Source organism: Lipotes vexillifer, unplaced genomic scaffold (genome assembly GCF_000442215.2).
Source record: "Lipotes vexillifer unplaced genomic scaffold, Lipotes_vexillifer_v1.1 scaffold791, whole genome shotgun sequence".
Taxonomy (NCBI): Eukaryota; Metazoa; Chordata; class Mammalia; order Artiodactyla; family Lipotidae; genus Lipotes; species Lipotes vexillifer.
In genome coordinates, this window is record NW_006793445.1 from 811,385 (window position 1) to 823,854 (window position 12,470).

The 12,470-nt window shown below is 61.7% G+C and overlaps 1 protein-coding gene across 1 annotated transcript in view; it reads right to left on the reverse strand.

Annotated features, from left to right (window-relative positions):
- The window catches only part of MCF2L (MCF.2 cell line derived transforming sequence like), an 87,433-nt gene that overhangs the window by 10,283 nt on the left and 64,680 nt on the right, over positions 1-12,470 (reverse strand). The window contains exons 6-20 of the mRNA XM_007466364.1: positions 11,489-11,605; positions 10,950-11,099; positions 10,145-10,269; positions 9,701-9,815; positions 8,539-8,658; positions 7,217-7,408; positions 6,618-6,809; positions 6,090-6,249; positions 4,780-4,853; positions 4,454-4,518; positions 3,636-3,702; positions 2,933-3,048; positions 1,632-1,701; positions 277-369; positions 82-174 (exon numbers count right to left, since the gene is read on the reverse strand). Coding sequence (XP_007466426.1) covers positions 82-174; positions 277-369; positions 1,632-1,701; positions 2,933-3,048; positions 3,636-3,702; positions 4,454-4,518; positions 4,780-4,853; positions 6,090-6,249; positions 6,618-6,809; positions 7,217-7,408; positions 8,539-8,658; positions 9,701-9,815; positions 10,145-10,269; positions 10,950-11,099; positions 11,489-11,605 — 1,749 coding nt within the window. The remainder of the gene's footprint in view (positions 1-81; positions 175-276; positions 370-1,631; positions 1,702-2,932; positions 3,049-3,635; positions 3,703-4,453; positions 4,519-4,779; positions 4,854-6,089; positions 6,250-6,617; positions 6,810-7,216; positions 7,409-8,538; positions 8,659-9,700; positions 9,816-10,144; positions 10,270-10,949; positions 11,100-11,488; positions 11,606-12,470) is intronic.

The following is a 12,470-nucleotide window of genomic DNA, read 5'->3' on the forward strand; positions in this document are numbered from 1 at the left end:
GGGGGCCGCCCGCCACTAAATGGTGTGCGGCTGGCGGGGGGCAGGCGGGGAGGGGGCTCCGGGGGCCGCCCGGCCTCTCACCTTGAGCAGCAGCTGGTACTTGGTGATCCTCTGGACTGGCTTCAGCAGGTAGGAGTCGAGGCTCAGCTTGTGGTCCAACTTCTTCTGGCACTCCTGCAACCACCAGCACCTCTGCTTTAGACGGCTGCCGCTCTGCCTCGTCCGAGAGTCAACCAGTAAAGGAACGTCCCCACTCAAGAGAGTCAGGAGACACACCTGGAAGAACGGGCAGTCGGAGCACTGTCTCCACAGGCTCTCGGAGCGCGGCTTGTTCTGGCAGTACTGCTCGTAGACCTGGAACTGCTCCATCTGCGGCGGGACAGGGGCTGAGTCGCAGGGCGCCTCTGCGCTCACGGGGACCTCAGCGCCCGGAGGTGGGCTGACCCCGCCGCTGATTCACGCCCCTCTGCGCAAGGATGCACGGCACCTCCGGGACCAGCCTGGCTTCCCCCCGAACCCGGGTCACCCCTCCATGTCGGACGCCACGGCTGTCATTGGCGGGCAGCCAGGTAACAGCCCCCCAGAGGTTCAGTTCTCAGGGCTGCCCTAGTCCGGGTACTTCTTTTATAAAAGATTAGGTCCATATGGCTGGCTTTGGCCTCAGAGATAACAGGCTGAAAAGAAATGCAGGACCAGCACCGACTCTGTAAAGAAAGACTCGCCAGGGCTCAGCTACACAGTGGTGCTCACGCTTGCATGCGCGTCGCAACGGCCAGCGGGCTGGATAAAACAGTGGCTGCCACCTCCACCCGAGCTCCGGGTTCCGCAGGCCAGGGGCGGCCCGAGAGCCTGCACCGCTCACGGGTCCCCAGGAGGTGCTAATGCTGCCGACAACCCCCGAGCCACGGCGCGATGCTCCCCCAGCCCCGATTCTCAGAGAACACAGGGAGGCGCTCCCCAGGGCCAGGCCGAGCGGGGCACAGACATGGCCCCTTCTTTCCTCCCTCTGCCCCTCGATGCCAATTCCTGACAAGGAGCCTCGGCCTCTGGCTTACGTTGTGAAGGCGACCTTTTCACTACTGGGAGGAAGGAAGAGCGCCCCCTGCTGCTGAGTCAGCAGTTCACCGGGATCCATACAGCAGGGTCGGGGGAGACAGCATCCCGCATCCCAAATCCCCTCCCGCTCCCAGAGCCTCGCCACAAGCCCCCACGCTAGCGATCGTCCCGCCGGAAGGAGAGCGCGTCACAACTTCAGAGCACGAGTGACCGTCCGGGGTCAGCTGGTGAGCGCGGGAGTCCTGATCGGTGAGACCAGCACGAAACCAACCCCAGCAGGAAGGAGCGCCAGCGACCTCTATGCTTGCAAACCCAAACATAGACACTGTATAATTTTGGCATCTCTCAAAGCTGATGCTTCATAGTCTCTCTTTTTTTTGGACTAGTATTTGGCTTTGGACAAAATTGTATTCTTCTGGCCCTACCAAAAAGCATCTCAGCCAAACTGGAAACATTTGTACTTGTGATTTTGGTTGCTTAGATGGGGACTGTGACAGAATTTAAAGCCATTATGACCGCAAGGATTAACTGTAAGAATTAAGGCATGGGGAAGTATGCACTGGAGAAACACATACCCTTTCTAGAAAGCACCTTCCAACCAGCTCTGGGCAGTCTATGTAGTTCTCCAGCTCCCTCAGGAATATTCTAGACAAAGAAAGTTTGCAATAGGTCACGTGAACAACAACCAGCACGAGACGGCATCCGTCACAAACCATCAGACGTTATCTCCCGGACAGCACTCATCCTGACTCTGGACGGCTGCGGAGACTGTGGGAGCAAGGACGCGCCACCTGATTTTGGGGCCTGAAGCCACGCCTGTCCCTCCTGGGGTCCCGACTGCACCAGACTCTCAGGTTCGTGCAGCCGTGGCCCCGTGAGGATGCTTTGTTCCTGGTGTTGTGTTCACACAGAAGTTGGGAGATGCTCCATCAGCACAAACGTGGATGAAGAGTCCACAGCAGCAGACGGGAGCATCTCAAGGCCCTCACTGCCCGTGTGCTCCGTGGGTTTTCTGCAGACGTAAGGGACCTTGGCTCTGCCCCCGGGACCCTCCTCCACGAAGCGCTGCCCCTGAGCCTGCGGGCTGAGTTTTCCTCTAGGTTCCTGGCTAGCATCTGTCCACTGGGTAAATCCCTCCAGGGCCCCAGCACCAAGGATGGGCCGAGACCCTAGGCCGGGGCTGAGGATGCCGAGGGACCAGGCCACCTGCTCACTCTAATCCCCAAGGGAAGGCTCCGCCTGCGGCTCAGGTGAGACCTGCCACCTCCTTTATAAGCGGCAGGTGACAGAGGCTGAGGACAGAGGGCGAAAGTGAGTGGCCAGACAGAAGCCCCAGTGTCTCCTGGAGTCCAGCGGAGGGGAGGGCCGGGCAGCACAGGAGGGGCTCGTGCACGGTGGCCTTTCCTCAGGACCACAGGCTCGTGCTCCCCATCTGCTTCCCTCTGCTAGACGTCTGCCCACCGCGGATCTTTCCCGAGAGCCCCCGAGACTGCTGAGGGTGAGCGGGCCCAGGAGGACCACGCACCCTTTCCCCACAGCCACAGAGAGGCCACGGGCGCTCCCACGAGGGGAGGGCGGGCAGGAACGAACCTGTGGTGTTGCCGTCCTTTCGAGACGGGCTGGGCAAGGGGCCTCGCCAAGGGGTGTGGCTTCGGTGCCACCCAAAAGGGCCGAGTGCGCACACCTGGGGGGCCAGCTCCCGCTTCCCCCCTCTGTGGACGGCCCCTTGCAACTCACCGCCGCCCAGGGAGCTACCCTGGGCGCGCCCTACCGAACCCGCTGCCCGTCCGCTCATCCCTCTCGCGAGGGAGGGAGGATCCTCTCCCCCAGAAAAGCATAACCTGAGGCCCGTGGGCGACCCGAGGGAGGGCCCGACCTGTTATGAAAGTGGTAAATTTCTTCCATGTTTCCAAACAGAACATCCTTCTTGTTTTGAAGTCCCGTCGAGATGAGATGTGTCATTAAAGGGTTGTCCATCTCAGCAGCGTAGCCCTGAGGAGGGGGGAGTGGTCAGTGGGGGAGCCCGGGCCCATCAGCCCCGCAGAAGCCTGGTCTCCACGTGGCCGCCAAGCGGGGAAGTGACGCTGTCTCAGGCTTTAGAAATCGAATCCACCTCAAATTCATTCACTGACCATCTAAGGTGATTCTCCGGACTAGCACCAGAAATATGAGCGAATTAGAAGCAGCACCAATTATTTTTTTGGGGGGGGTGGTTCCATCCTACTCCCTTTTAACCTTTTTAAATTCAGGTACACCTTCCACGAAGAGGACAAGTCCTGTATGTGCGTCTTGATGGGTTATCTCCGTGTTCGCACCCCTGTGACCACTGCCCACGCCCCACGATAGAACAGTCCCGCAACCCAGAAGCCCTTCTGCTGCCCCCAGGCAACAGCTCCCCACCCAGGGAGGGTCAGGCACGGCTGCTCTCTCTTGCCGCAAACACGGCCCAGTGCAAGTGCACCTGCAGCCGGCACCCCTGTCCCGTGGACGGACAGGTGGGTGGCCTCGAGCCCTGGGCTGTCTCGGCAGAGCTGTCGTGGCCACGAGGCCACACGGCGTGGCGGCGCCGGCGCCCTCACCTCCAGAATACACAGCAGCTCCTCCACGTAGACCCGCTCTGTGTCCAGAAGCTCATTCATCACGTGCCTGTGGGTGGGTCCCGGCTTTCATGCAGGAGCAGCTTCCCAACCGTCTCCCGAGGAGCCCCGGGCTCCAAGTGCCTGAGGCCCCGCCGGCCGCCCGCATGCAGCGCTTCTGCAGTGACCCTCTGGGGACCGTCTATGTGCCGTCAGGTTAGGGCTCCCAGGAGGGACTGGCTTGCAAACCGGCCGCTCAGACCTCGCCTTACGGACCAGGACCACCTTCTAACTGCCTATGACCAAGCTTCCTGTTTTCAGGAAGAAAACGGAGCCAAGGGTGGGGATCGTGGAGCAGGCAGCCTTGGAAGCCCGTGGGCAGTGCCTTCCTGCCCAGCCCAGAGTTTGGAGCCCAGCAGTGCGTCCGTGCAGGGACAGACACTCTCCCGGCATCTGCGTGGGGCTGGAGCATGCGGGGCGCCCAGGGCGGGTGTGGGGCGAGCAGAGCCTCCGTAGGGTTGCGGTGGGGAGAGACCGAGAGAGAGAAGTGATGGCCGGCACCAGCACGAGGAGTGGAGGGTTGGGCAGGAGGAGCCCGTCCCGAGGAGACGGGGCCGCCGGGGCTGGGTCCGAGGCTGGCCCTGCGAGAGTGGCCTGGGGCCGCATCCCACTGGCCGTGCGCCCTGGGCTCAGGGAGGGACAACGCGAGCTGTTCTGGGTCCCACCGCCTCTGGCTCCTTTACGTCCAGACCCTCCCCAGGGGCCGAGGCCCGGTGGGTCGCGCTTGCCCTCAGGCCTGCGGGGGCAGGCGGGCCTCTCACCTCCGCAGGACGGCCAGGCTCTCCTCTTCCCCGGCGGGGCGGCCGCGGCCCTCGCTCGCTTCACTCTGGGGAGAAAGCAGCGGCCTGCATCGCGCTTTCAGAAACGAGAAGGCGCGGCCTGACGCCCCGCTTCCATGACCCAACCTCCTGCTGGTCGGGGAGGCCTGAGGCCCCGCAGGCAGCACGGGGCGGGCCCGGAGGGAGGGCCGGGGCGGCAGCGGAGGACACCCCCAGGGGCACCGGCCTGTGTGCACGGAGGAGCGGCGGGGCGCCGGCGGGGGGGCCGGGGGCAGTGAGGGGAGCGGGTGGCGGGGATGGGCACTCACCCTAGCCCTCCTGTAGGGCCCCCTCCGGAGCACACTGCCCTCAGAACTGTGGTTCTCGGAGCCTCTCCGGATGCCTGGGTTGGAAAGAAGTGGACAGGAGTGGGACCTCGCACCCTACCGCCTGGAGGTGAAAAGCTCATCCAGCACCGTCGGTGTGCTCTTGTGTGTGTTTTTTTAACTTTTGGAGGAAGAGCAGCGAGCAGCCCAGAGCAGGGTGAGGAAAGCACAGCAAGGTACAGAGCAAGGAAACGGGGCTCTGGGCGCGTGGGGAGCCCACTGTCCACCACTTCCCAGTGCGGCCCGGCTCCCAGGTGACGGGGGAGAACTCAGCGCCTGGAGGCCTCCAAATGGGCCCCGCGCTGGGCTCAGGGGCTCTCAGCGCCGACGGCCGACCCCAGCCACAGCTGTAGAAAGCAGCGGGAGCCATGCTGGCAGCTGGGGCAGCATGTCTGCCGACAGGAGGTGATAGGAGGGGCCTTAGGAAAGGCCTTGCGTCCAGCTGGGCCTTCCAGAAGCGCTGCACTGGGGAACATGGGCACTCAGCCCTCCTGTAGGGCCCCCTCCGGAGCACACTGCCCTCAGAACTGTGGTTCTCGGAGCCTCTCCGGATGCCTGGGTTGGAAAGAAGTGGACAGGAGTGGGACCTCGCACCCTACCGCCTGGAGGTGAAAAGCTCATCCAGCACCGTCGGTGTGCTCTTGTGTGTGTTTTTTTAACTTTTGGAGGAAGAGCAGCGAGCAGCCCAGAGCAGGGTGAGGAAAGCACAGCAAGGTACAGAGCAAGGAAACGGGGCTCTGGGCGCGTGGGGAGCCCACTGTCCACCACTTCCCAGTGCGGCCCGGCTCCCAGGTGACGGGGGAGAACTCAGCGCCTGGAGGCCTCCAAATGGGCCCCGCGCTGGGCTCAGGGGCTCTCAGCGCCGACGGCCGACCCCAGCCACAGCTGTAGAAAGCAGCGGGAGCCATGCTGGCAGCTGGGGCAGCATGTCTGCCGACAGGAGGTGATAGGAGGGGCCTTAGGAAAGGCCTTGCGTCCAGCTGGGCCTTCCAGAAGCGCTGCACTGGGGAACCGGGAGGCTTCGGGGTGGAGGGCCGAGCTGCGCGAGGGGAAGACCACCCCAGCTACGGCACCAAGGCGGGATGAGCCCAGGAAAGGCCCCGACAGTCAGGCGGTCCCCGTCCAGCCACAGCAATGGGGAGTGGCATGGATGCGAGCAAAGGAATGAGCAGGCCAAGGGCTGATGACACTATTTACGCAATGGGCTGGATGGAAGGAGGGCTTTGCCCAGGGTGAGGGGCGACTGCCCGTACCCGGAGAGGGGCAGGGCGACTTCGCGGGCGCCTCTGGCCGGGGTGCCACCGGCTGCACGGGCCGTGTCTGCTTGGCGGCCAGCTTCCTGAGGCTTGCCTGTCTGCGGTGAAACATCTCTTCCACACTCTCCTGCTTCCGGAAGACCTTCTGCACGTGCTCCTGCAGGGAAGCGGGTGACGGGCTCATCAGCAGGACACCTCCCGAGAGCTGCCATGACACACGTGGCCCCCGCGCTGCCCTTGGCAGATGGGGGGCACCGAGGGAGGCGGGGCCCCGGGCCTGGAGCCCGGCGGGCGCCGGCGGGGGCGCCGCGGACAGCTGGCCGGAATGAGGAGTCCGGTTCTGGTGCACTGTCGGCACCGAGCAAGGGCCCTCCCCGCAGGCAGGGACCCCGTGGGGGCGTGGGGGGCCCGAGAGCGACGTCCGGCCCGAAAGGCACCCTCTGCTCTCTGCCTCCCGATCGCCCGGTGTCTCTGGGAATCATCAGAGTAACTCGTCGTCGAACAGGTGAAAGGCTGTCTCCTCACCAGCAGGTCTCGGGTGAGGATGGGTTCGTAGTCCTGGTAGATTTTACTGAGCTCCTGGATCTTATTTTCTGCACCCGTCTCCAAAAACTTCTCGATTTCCTGGAGGGCCGCCTCGGCGCCGTCCTGGGACTGGCACCTGTCCACCGGTTGCGAGGCCAGCAGGTAGATGCCCTCATCACACCACTTCATGGACTGGAGGGAGAGAAGGCACCTTCGAAGCTGTCCTGGCGTCTCACGTGGCCCGCTGACCGCTGTGCTCTGGGACCACCTGCAGGACGTAGCGTCCCTGTCCTGCCCCTCTGTCCAGAGGGCTCCCCTGGGGGACACAGGCCTGAAACCAAGTGAATCGCCCAGGACGGGACACATCCACACTGAGGACAAAGTGCAGGGAACTGGCTGGACAGCCAGCCTCTGGGTTTCTTAAAGAAACGGCCAGTTGTGGCAGGCGAGTCCTATAAACGGCTCCCTGTGTCAGGACACGACCTTCTGGGCCACAGGAAAGGGCCGCTTTTCACCGGTGCCTGGGGCCCGGCCCACGGCAGGAGCGTCCCCGCGGGACCGCGGGGCGCGGGGTGTGTGGGCCGGGATGGGGGGCCTACCGCTTCGAGGAGGCCGTGCAGATCCAGCGCCCTGCCCAGCAGCCCTCTCCTCTGCCCTACGTCAGCTGCAAACTGGTCACACAGCTGGCGGAGCTCGTGGCACTTGGGGCGGATGGAGTCCACGGCGTAGTGCTTTAGCTCGATGAGCCGCTCACCCTCCAGGGCCAGGGCGCGGGCCCGCTGTGCGACCGCCTGTGGAGCCGCCAGAGACCGGCTCAGCCTGGTTCTTGGGGCAAAGGGGCGTTCACATCCTCTGTCTTCAAGCAATGTTGAAGGTGTACTTCTGCACAGAAATTTAGTAGTTGTGAATTTATTTCATATCATTTGGAGAAGAGATCTGGGGAGGTTACTTAGTACACCACTCTCCGCTGTCTTCAGCTACCTAGAAGGTCTATGGCCATTGATTAAAACATTTTCCATTACGTTGAAAAGAATGTGTATTCAACAATTTTGTAGTGCAGTATACAACACAGAGGCATTATATCAAATGTAGTATTTGCGTGACTCCACTCACCAATATTCTTACTGATTTGGGACCTGCTTGGTCAATCAATAACAAAGAGCATTACATTCAAATCTCCTACTGAAAGGGTTGATTTGTCAACTTCTACTCATAATTCAGTTCATTTAACCTAAGTAAAAAAAATTAAAATTTAAGCCATGCTTTTAGATACACACAAGAATTGTTTTATCTTTCAGGATATTACGTTTTTTCATCTTAAGTGTTATTTCTTCTCATGTTAAATCTCTCCAAGCTTTTTTTATTATTATTTGGCTGATATATTTTTCACTTTTTGTTTTCAAAGATTTCTTAACTTACATTTTAAGTATGGTACTTATAACCAGCTTATAGCTGGATTTTTTTCAATGTCATGAGACAACCTCTGTGAACTAAAAAGTTCAGTACATTTACATTTATTGTGATTGCTGATATCTTTGGACTCATTTCTATTGTCTTATTTTCCTCACTTTTACTAAGCTTTCTTCTCTAGGCGAAGTTTTGGTCCAAGCACATCCTTTTATTGAGAATACCACATTTTCAGTGTTGGGTCACTAAGACTGTCAGATTTAGAGCTCTCTTTCTTATTTTTCTGGATTCATGTTTTCTTATTTTTGGCTTCTGAAGATTTCTCTTAGTATCTTGCCAGCTTAGCAGTGCACTTAAAAATTATATTTAACATTTGATTGTGCTTTTTAGCCAGGCAGCACCCCGCCCCCTGCCCACGGGGCTCAGGGCAGGGAGGGGGGCCTCTGCGGGGACGGTGACACTGAGCACAGTGTCCCCAGGCTGCCGCGCGCCTGCCGCCCACGTCCCTTCTTACACTGGACTTCTCCTCAAAGCTGGCCAGGTCCTTCAGGAGGTGCTGCACATGCGCCAGGCTGTTCCCCACGTCGGTGAAGGTCGTGATCTTCTGGGCCAACACGTCCAAGGCGGCTTTGACCTGCGACGGAGTGGGGGGTGAAAGGCCAGGCGGGCAGAGCAGAGAGAAGAGCCACGGCTGAGAAGGCGGGGGGCGCCGCAGAAACGGGGCGAGCAGGGAGGGGCGGGGGCCCGGAGCCCCTCTCGGAGGCAGCGCCGGAGGGAAACCTCCTCGATTTGAGGAGCATCTACAGCGACCCTGCTGCCGACGCCACAGGTGTGACGACGGCGAAACGCCTTCCCCGTGAGACTGGGAGCCGGGCGGGCACGCCCGCCCTCACCACCGCTACGCGAGTGCTGGAAGCTCTCTCGGGCAACGGGGCAAACAAGTGAAAAGTACAAACAAATAAAGACGCAGATCGCACGGGAAGAGACCAAGCTACGTCTGTTTGCACGTGACCTGATCGTCTGTGTGGAGAAAGCCCGAAACTACCAAACGACTCCCAGACTTAGTTCAGCAAGGTCTCAGGAGACGAGATAAATATACAAAACCCGGCTGTACCTCTGTAGATAGCAGTGAGCACATGGACGCCGAAATTAAAAACACAACACCATCCACGACTGCTTAAGAAACGGAACATGCACACGTTAAGTCAAACAAAACACGTACTGAGCTCGTGCAAACCACACAGCACTGGTGAAAGAAATCTAAGAAAATCTAAATAAATGGACGGACGCACGTGTTCACTGGGTGGAGGACTTGGCCCAGTAACGGTGCTGATCCTCCCCAAACTGAGGTACGGGGTCAGCACAGCTCCTGACGAAGCCCCAGCAGGATTGTCTGTCTCGTAGGCGACAAGATTATTTTAAATTTACACGGAAAAGGCGGAGGAACCGGAACAGCTAAAGCAGCCAGATGGAGGAGGACGAAGGGGGCGGGGCAGCGTTTCTACGACCTGCGCCTGCAGTGGTTCACTCATCGCTCACGGAGCCCAAGCCACGCCCGCGGCCCTGCGAGGCTCCGCGTGGCTGACGAGCCAGTGCTCACCGAGCGCTGTCAGCGGCCTTCCGCAGCCGCAGTGCCGGGCGCCCGCCCGCAGGCTCCCCGAGCCCCGGCCTCTCACCTCTCGGAAGTCCTGCTCGAAATGCCGCAGCTGCAGGCACTGCTCCAGTTTTTGCTGATGCTTTGCCCAAAACTCATCAAAGGCGGCCTCGGTTTCATTCAGCTGGGCCAGGAGCCTGCGAGAGGGGACGGCAGCCGTGCTGGGCCCCCGCAGGGCCAAGCGGGCGGGGCGCTCGGTCTGCGCGTCGGAGGGCTCGGGGGGCCGGGGCCTGTCTCCCCCCAGGGCCCTGCCCTTGCCCTCGACGCCCTGGGGCACCCTGGGTCTCTCGGAGCCGCTTGGGGCGGGTGGTTGTGCTGAGTGTGTTGTTTTGAAAGGTGCGGACGTGGCCATTTGGGCCTATTATCCTTTACAACCGCAGCAGCTCAGGGGACGAGGGGGCGGTGAGCTGCCTCTGCGCCTGCAGGTCACGCGCCGCCGCCCTGACCCCGCCGGCCCCGGCCTCACCTCTGCACGGTGCTCTGACTGTCCAGCTGGTCCTGGTTCGGGCTCTGCTCCGGGCCCCGGGCCAGCGGCTCCCGGATGCTCTCCAGGACGCTCCGCCCCTCGTCCAGCGCCAGCCTCATGTCCTCCTGTGGGAAGAGCGCGCCGCCCGTCACCCCAGGCCGCCGGGCCCTGGACTCGGCCCCTGGCGGTGGGCTCCGTGGCGCCCGGCCCCGCAGGGCAGTGTGAAGGTGACGACAATAAGGTGGGCACACGGTGGCCTCCGCCTGTCCCCCAGACCCTCTGCTGACCGCCCAGCAGCGCTGGGGAGGCGCTCCCACCGTGACCGGGGCAGGGCTAGGGTTACGGGTCTCCCAGGCAGTGGGACCGGACAGGGTAACAAGAAACCAGACCCCCGGTGTCTGCTCCCACGGCCCGCCGCCGGGGGCTGAACGGGGTGAGGGCTCTCTTGGCAGGGTAGGGGGCGGCCCCCGAGCACCAGCAGTGGGTCACGGCCTCCACTAACTCAAAGCCCGAATCGTGCGGCGGCCTCGGGGCCACAGCCCCGATCGCGTTTACCAGGAAGCCGGTTGTGTGCTGTGACCACTTGGTCGGGCTCAGCCATCCGAGTCTGCCCCCCTCTCCCGGGGGCGCCGGGGGTGCTGTCTCGTTGCCCTGATCATCAGGGCCCGCCAGCAGGATGGCAGGGCCCAACCAGAGACACTGCTCGTTAGGGAGGCTCAGCTTCCCTGCAGGGCAGCCAGCTCGGGAGCCTCCCAGGCTCCACTTAGCCGGCGCCCCGCCCCGCCCCCCCCGCGCGCGCGCGCACCTTGGCCTTGCCCTTCTTCTCCGCGTGCGCACGGAGCACGGAGCGCGTGGCCTGTGCGTCGTTGGGCAGCTCCGTCTCGGCAAGCTCGGTGCCGAAGGCCTGCAGCATCTGAGCTGTCTGCTTAACCAGGAGGGCAAAGCTCTCTATCGCCTGGTGGGGAGGAAAACACCACGACGAAGCCGCTTGCGCGCTGCGCCCTCCTGCGCCCGGAAGCTTGGCCGCAGCCCAGCCCGTCCTCCCGCCTGCGCCCCGGCCTCGGCTCCTTCACAAACACGGGCTCTGCACCCTCCTCAGAGGGTGAGTGCCGAGAACCCAGCTCGTGCTTTTCCTTCGTTCCTGTCTGTCCTGAGCCCAAGAAAGCCACTCCCGACTCATGACTCACGTTACTCCTTCGGACGACTAAGGTCCACTGAGACCACCTGCTCATTCTTGGGGAGAAAACCCGGGTATACGGGAAGAGGTCTTTGGAGCAGGCAGCACCTTAAGGCAAAGGCAGCTCTTCTGGATTGACTATGGTTACGGAGGATGCGGGGACTCACTGTGCGGTGGCAGAGCCACCTGGAGTGGCAGTAATCCAGTGTCCCGCCCAGGTCCTCGGTCAGCTGGGACTTGTCAATGTAACTGTGTAATTCCGGGACGGAGCTCAGCATTATGACCTGGGGAGGATGAGAGCCGCCCGTAAGCAGAGCGCCCCGCAGACGCAGACGGAGGGGCCGAGGCAGGCGTGGACAGAAGGCGTCTCCCAGCTCCTCCACGGAGGGCAGGGCGCGGCGCCCCCTGGACCTCGGCTCTCCCATCCGTGAAACGAGTGTGCGATGACCGGTCTCACCAGACGACCGCTGCTGGGGTCGAGCAAAGACCTGGATGGAGCCGGGCACGCTGCCGACACCGGGCATCTGATGGGTGAGGGGGCCCTTGTGCTAACGGAGCCGCACGGACCCCAAAGCCGCGGGTCTGTCCGCATTCCTTGTGAGACCCGGGAGGCTGCGCGGGGGCGGGGGTAGGGGCCCAGCACGGCACAGCTGCCTTTGGGGAGAACAGGTGGCCCCGGAGGCTCTTCCACACGGACGAGTTTTACTTCCTATCTTGCTCTTGTCCTTTTGAGGTCATTCCATCCATGAGCTTGGATAAAAATACAGCCTTTGCTTTGCAAGCTGTCAGGTGCTGCTGCCGAGGTCCTGGGAGGCTCAGCCCACGCGCCACTCGACACCACCTCGTGTTTTATTAAACTCTGAGCTCGCTGGGGGCCGAGGGGACATCTGACACGTCCCAGGTCAACTCTGTCCCGACGTGGGAGGTCGGGGTGCCACTGAGACCCGGAGGACTACCTGCCCCGCCGTCGGGGGCCCACATGAGGCCCCCTGACTGAGGCATAACTTTCACTTAAGAACAGGCTACGATGTCAGTTCTCAGCGGAGGTATCTGGTCTCTCTCTGCCGTCCGGCAAGGCCGTTCCCCCAGATCAGCCTGATTCACGCCAACAGGACCAGAGACGGGTCGGTCCACTATCCAATAACGCTC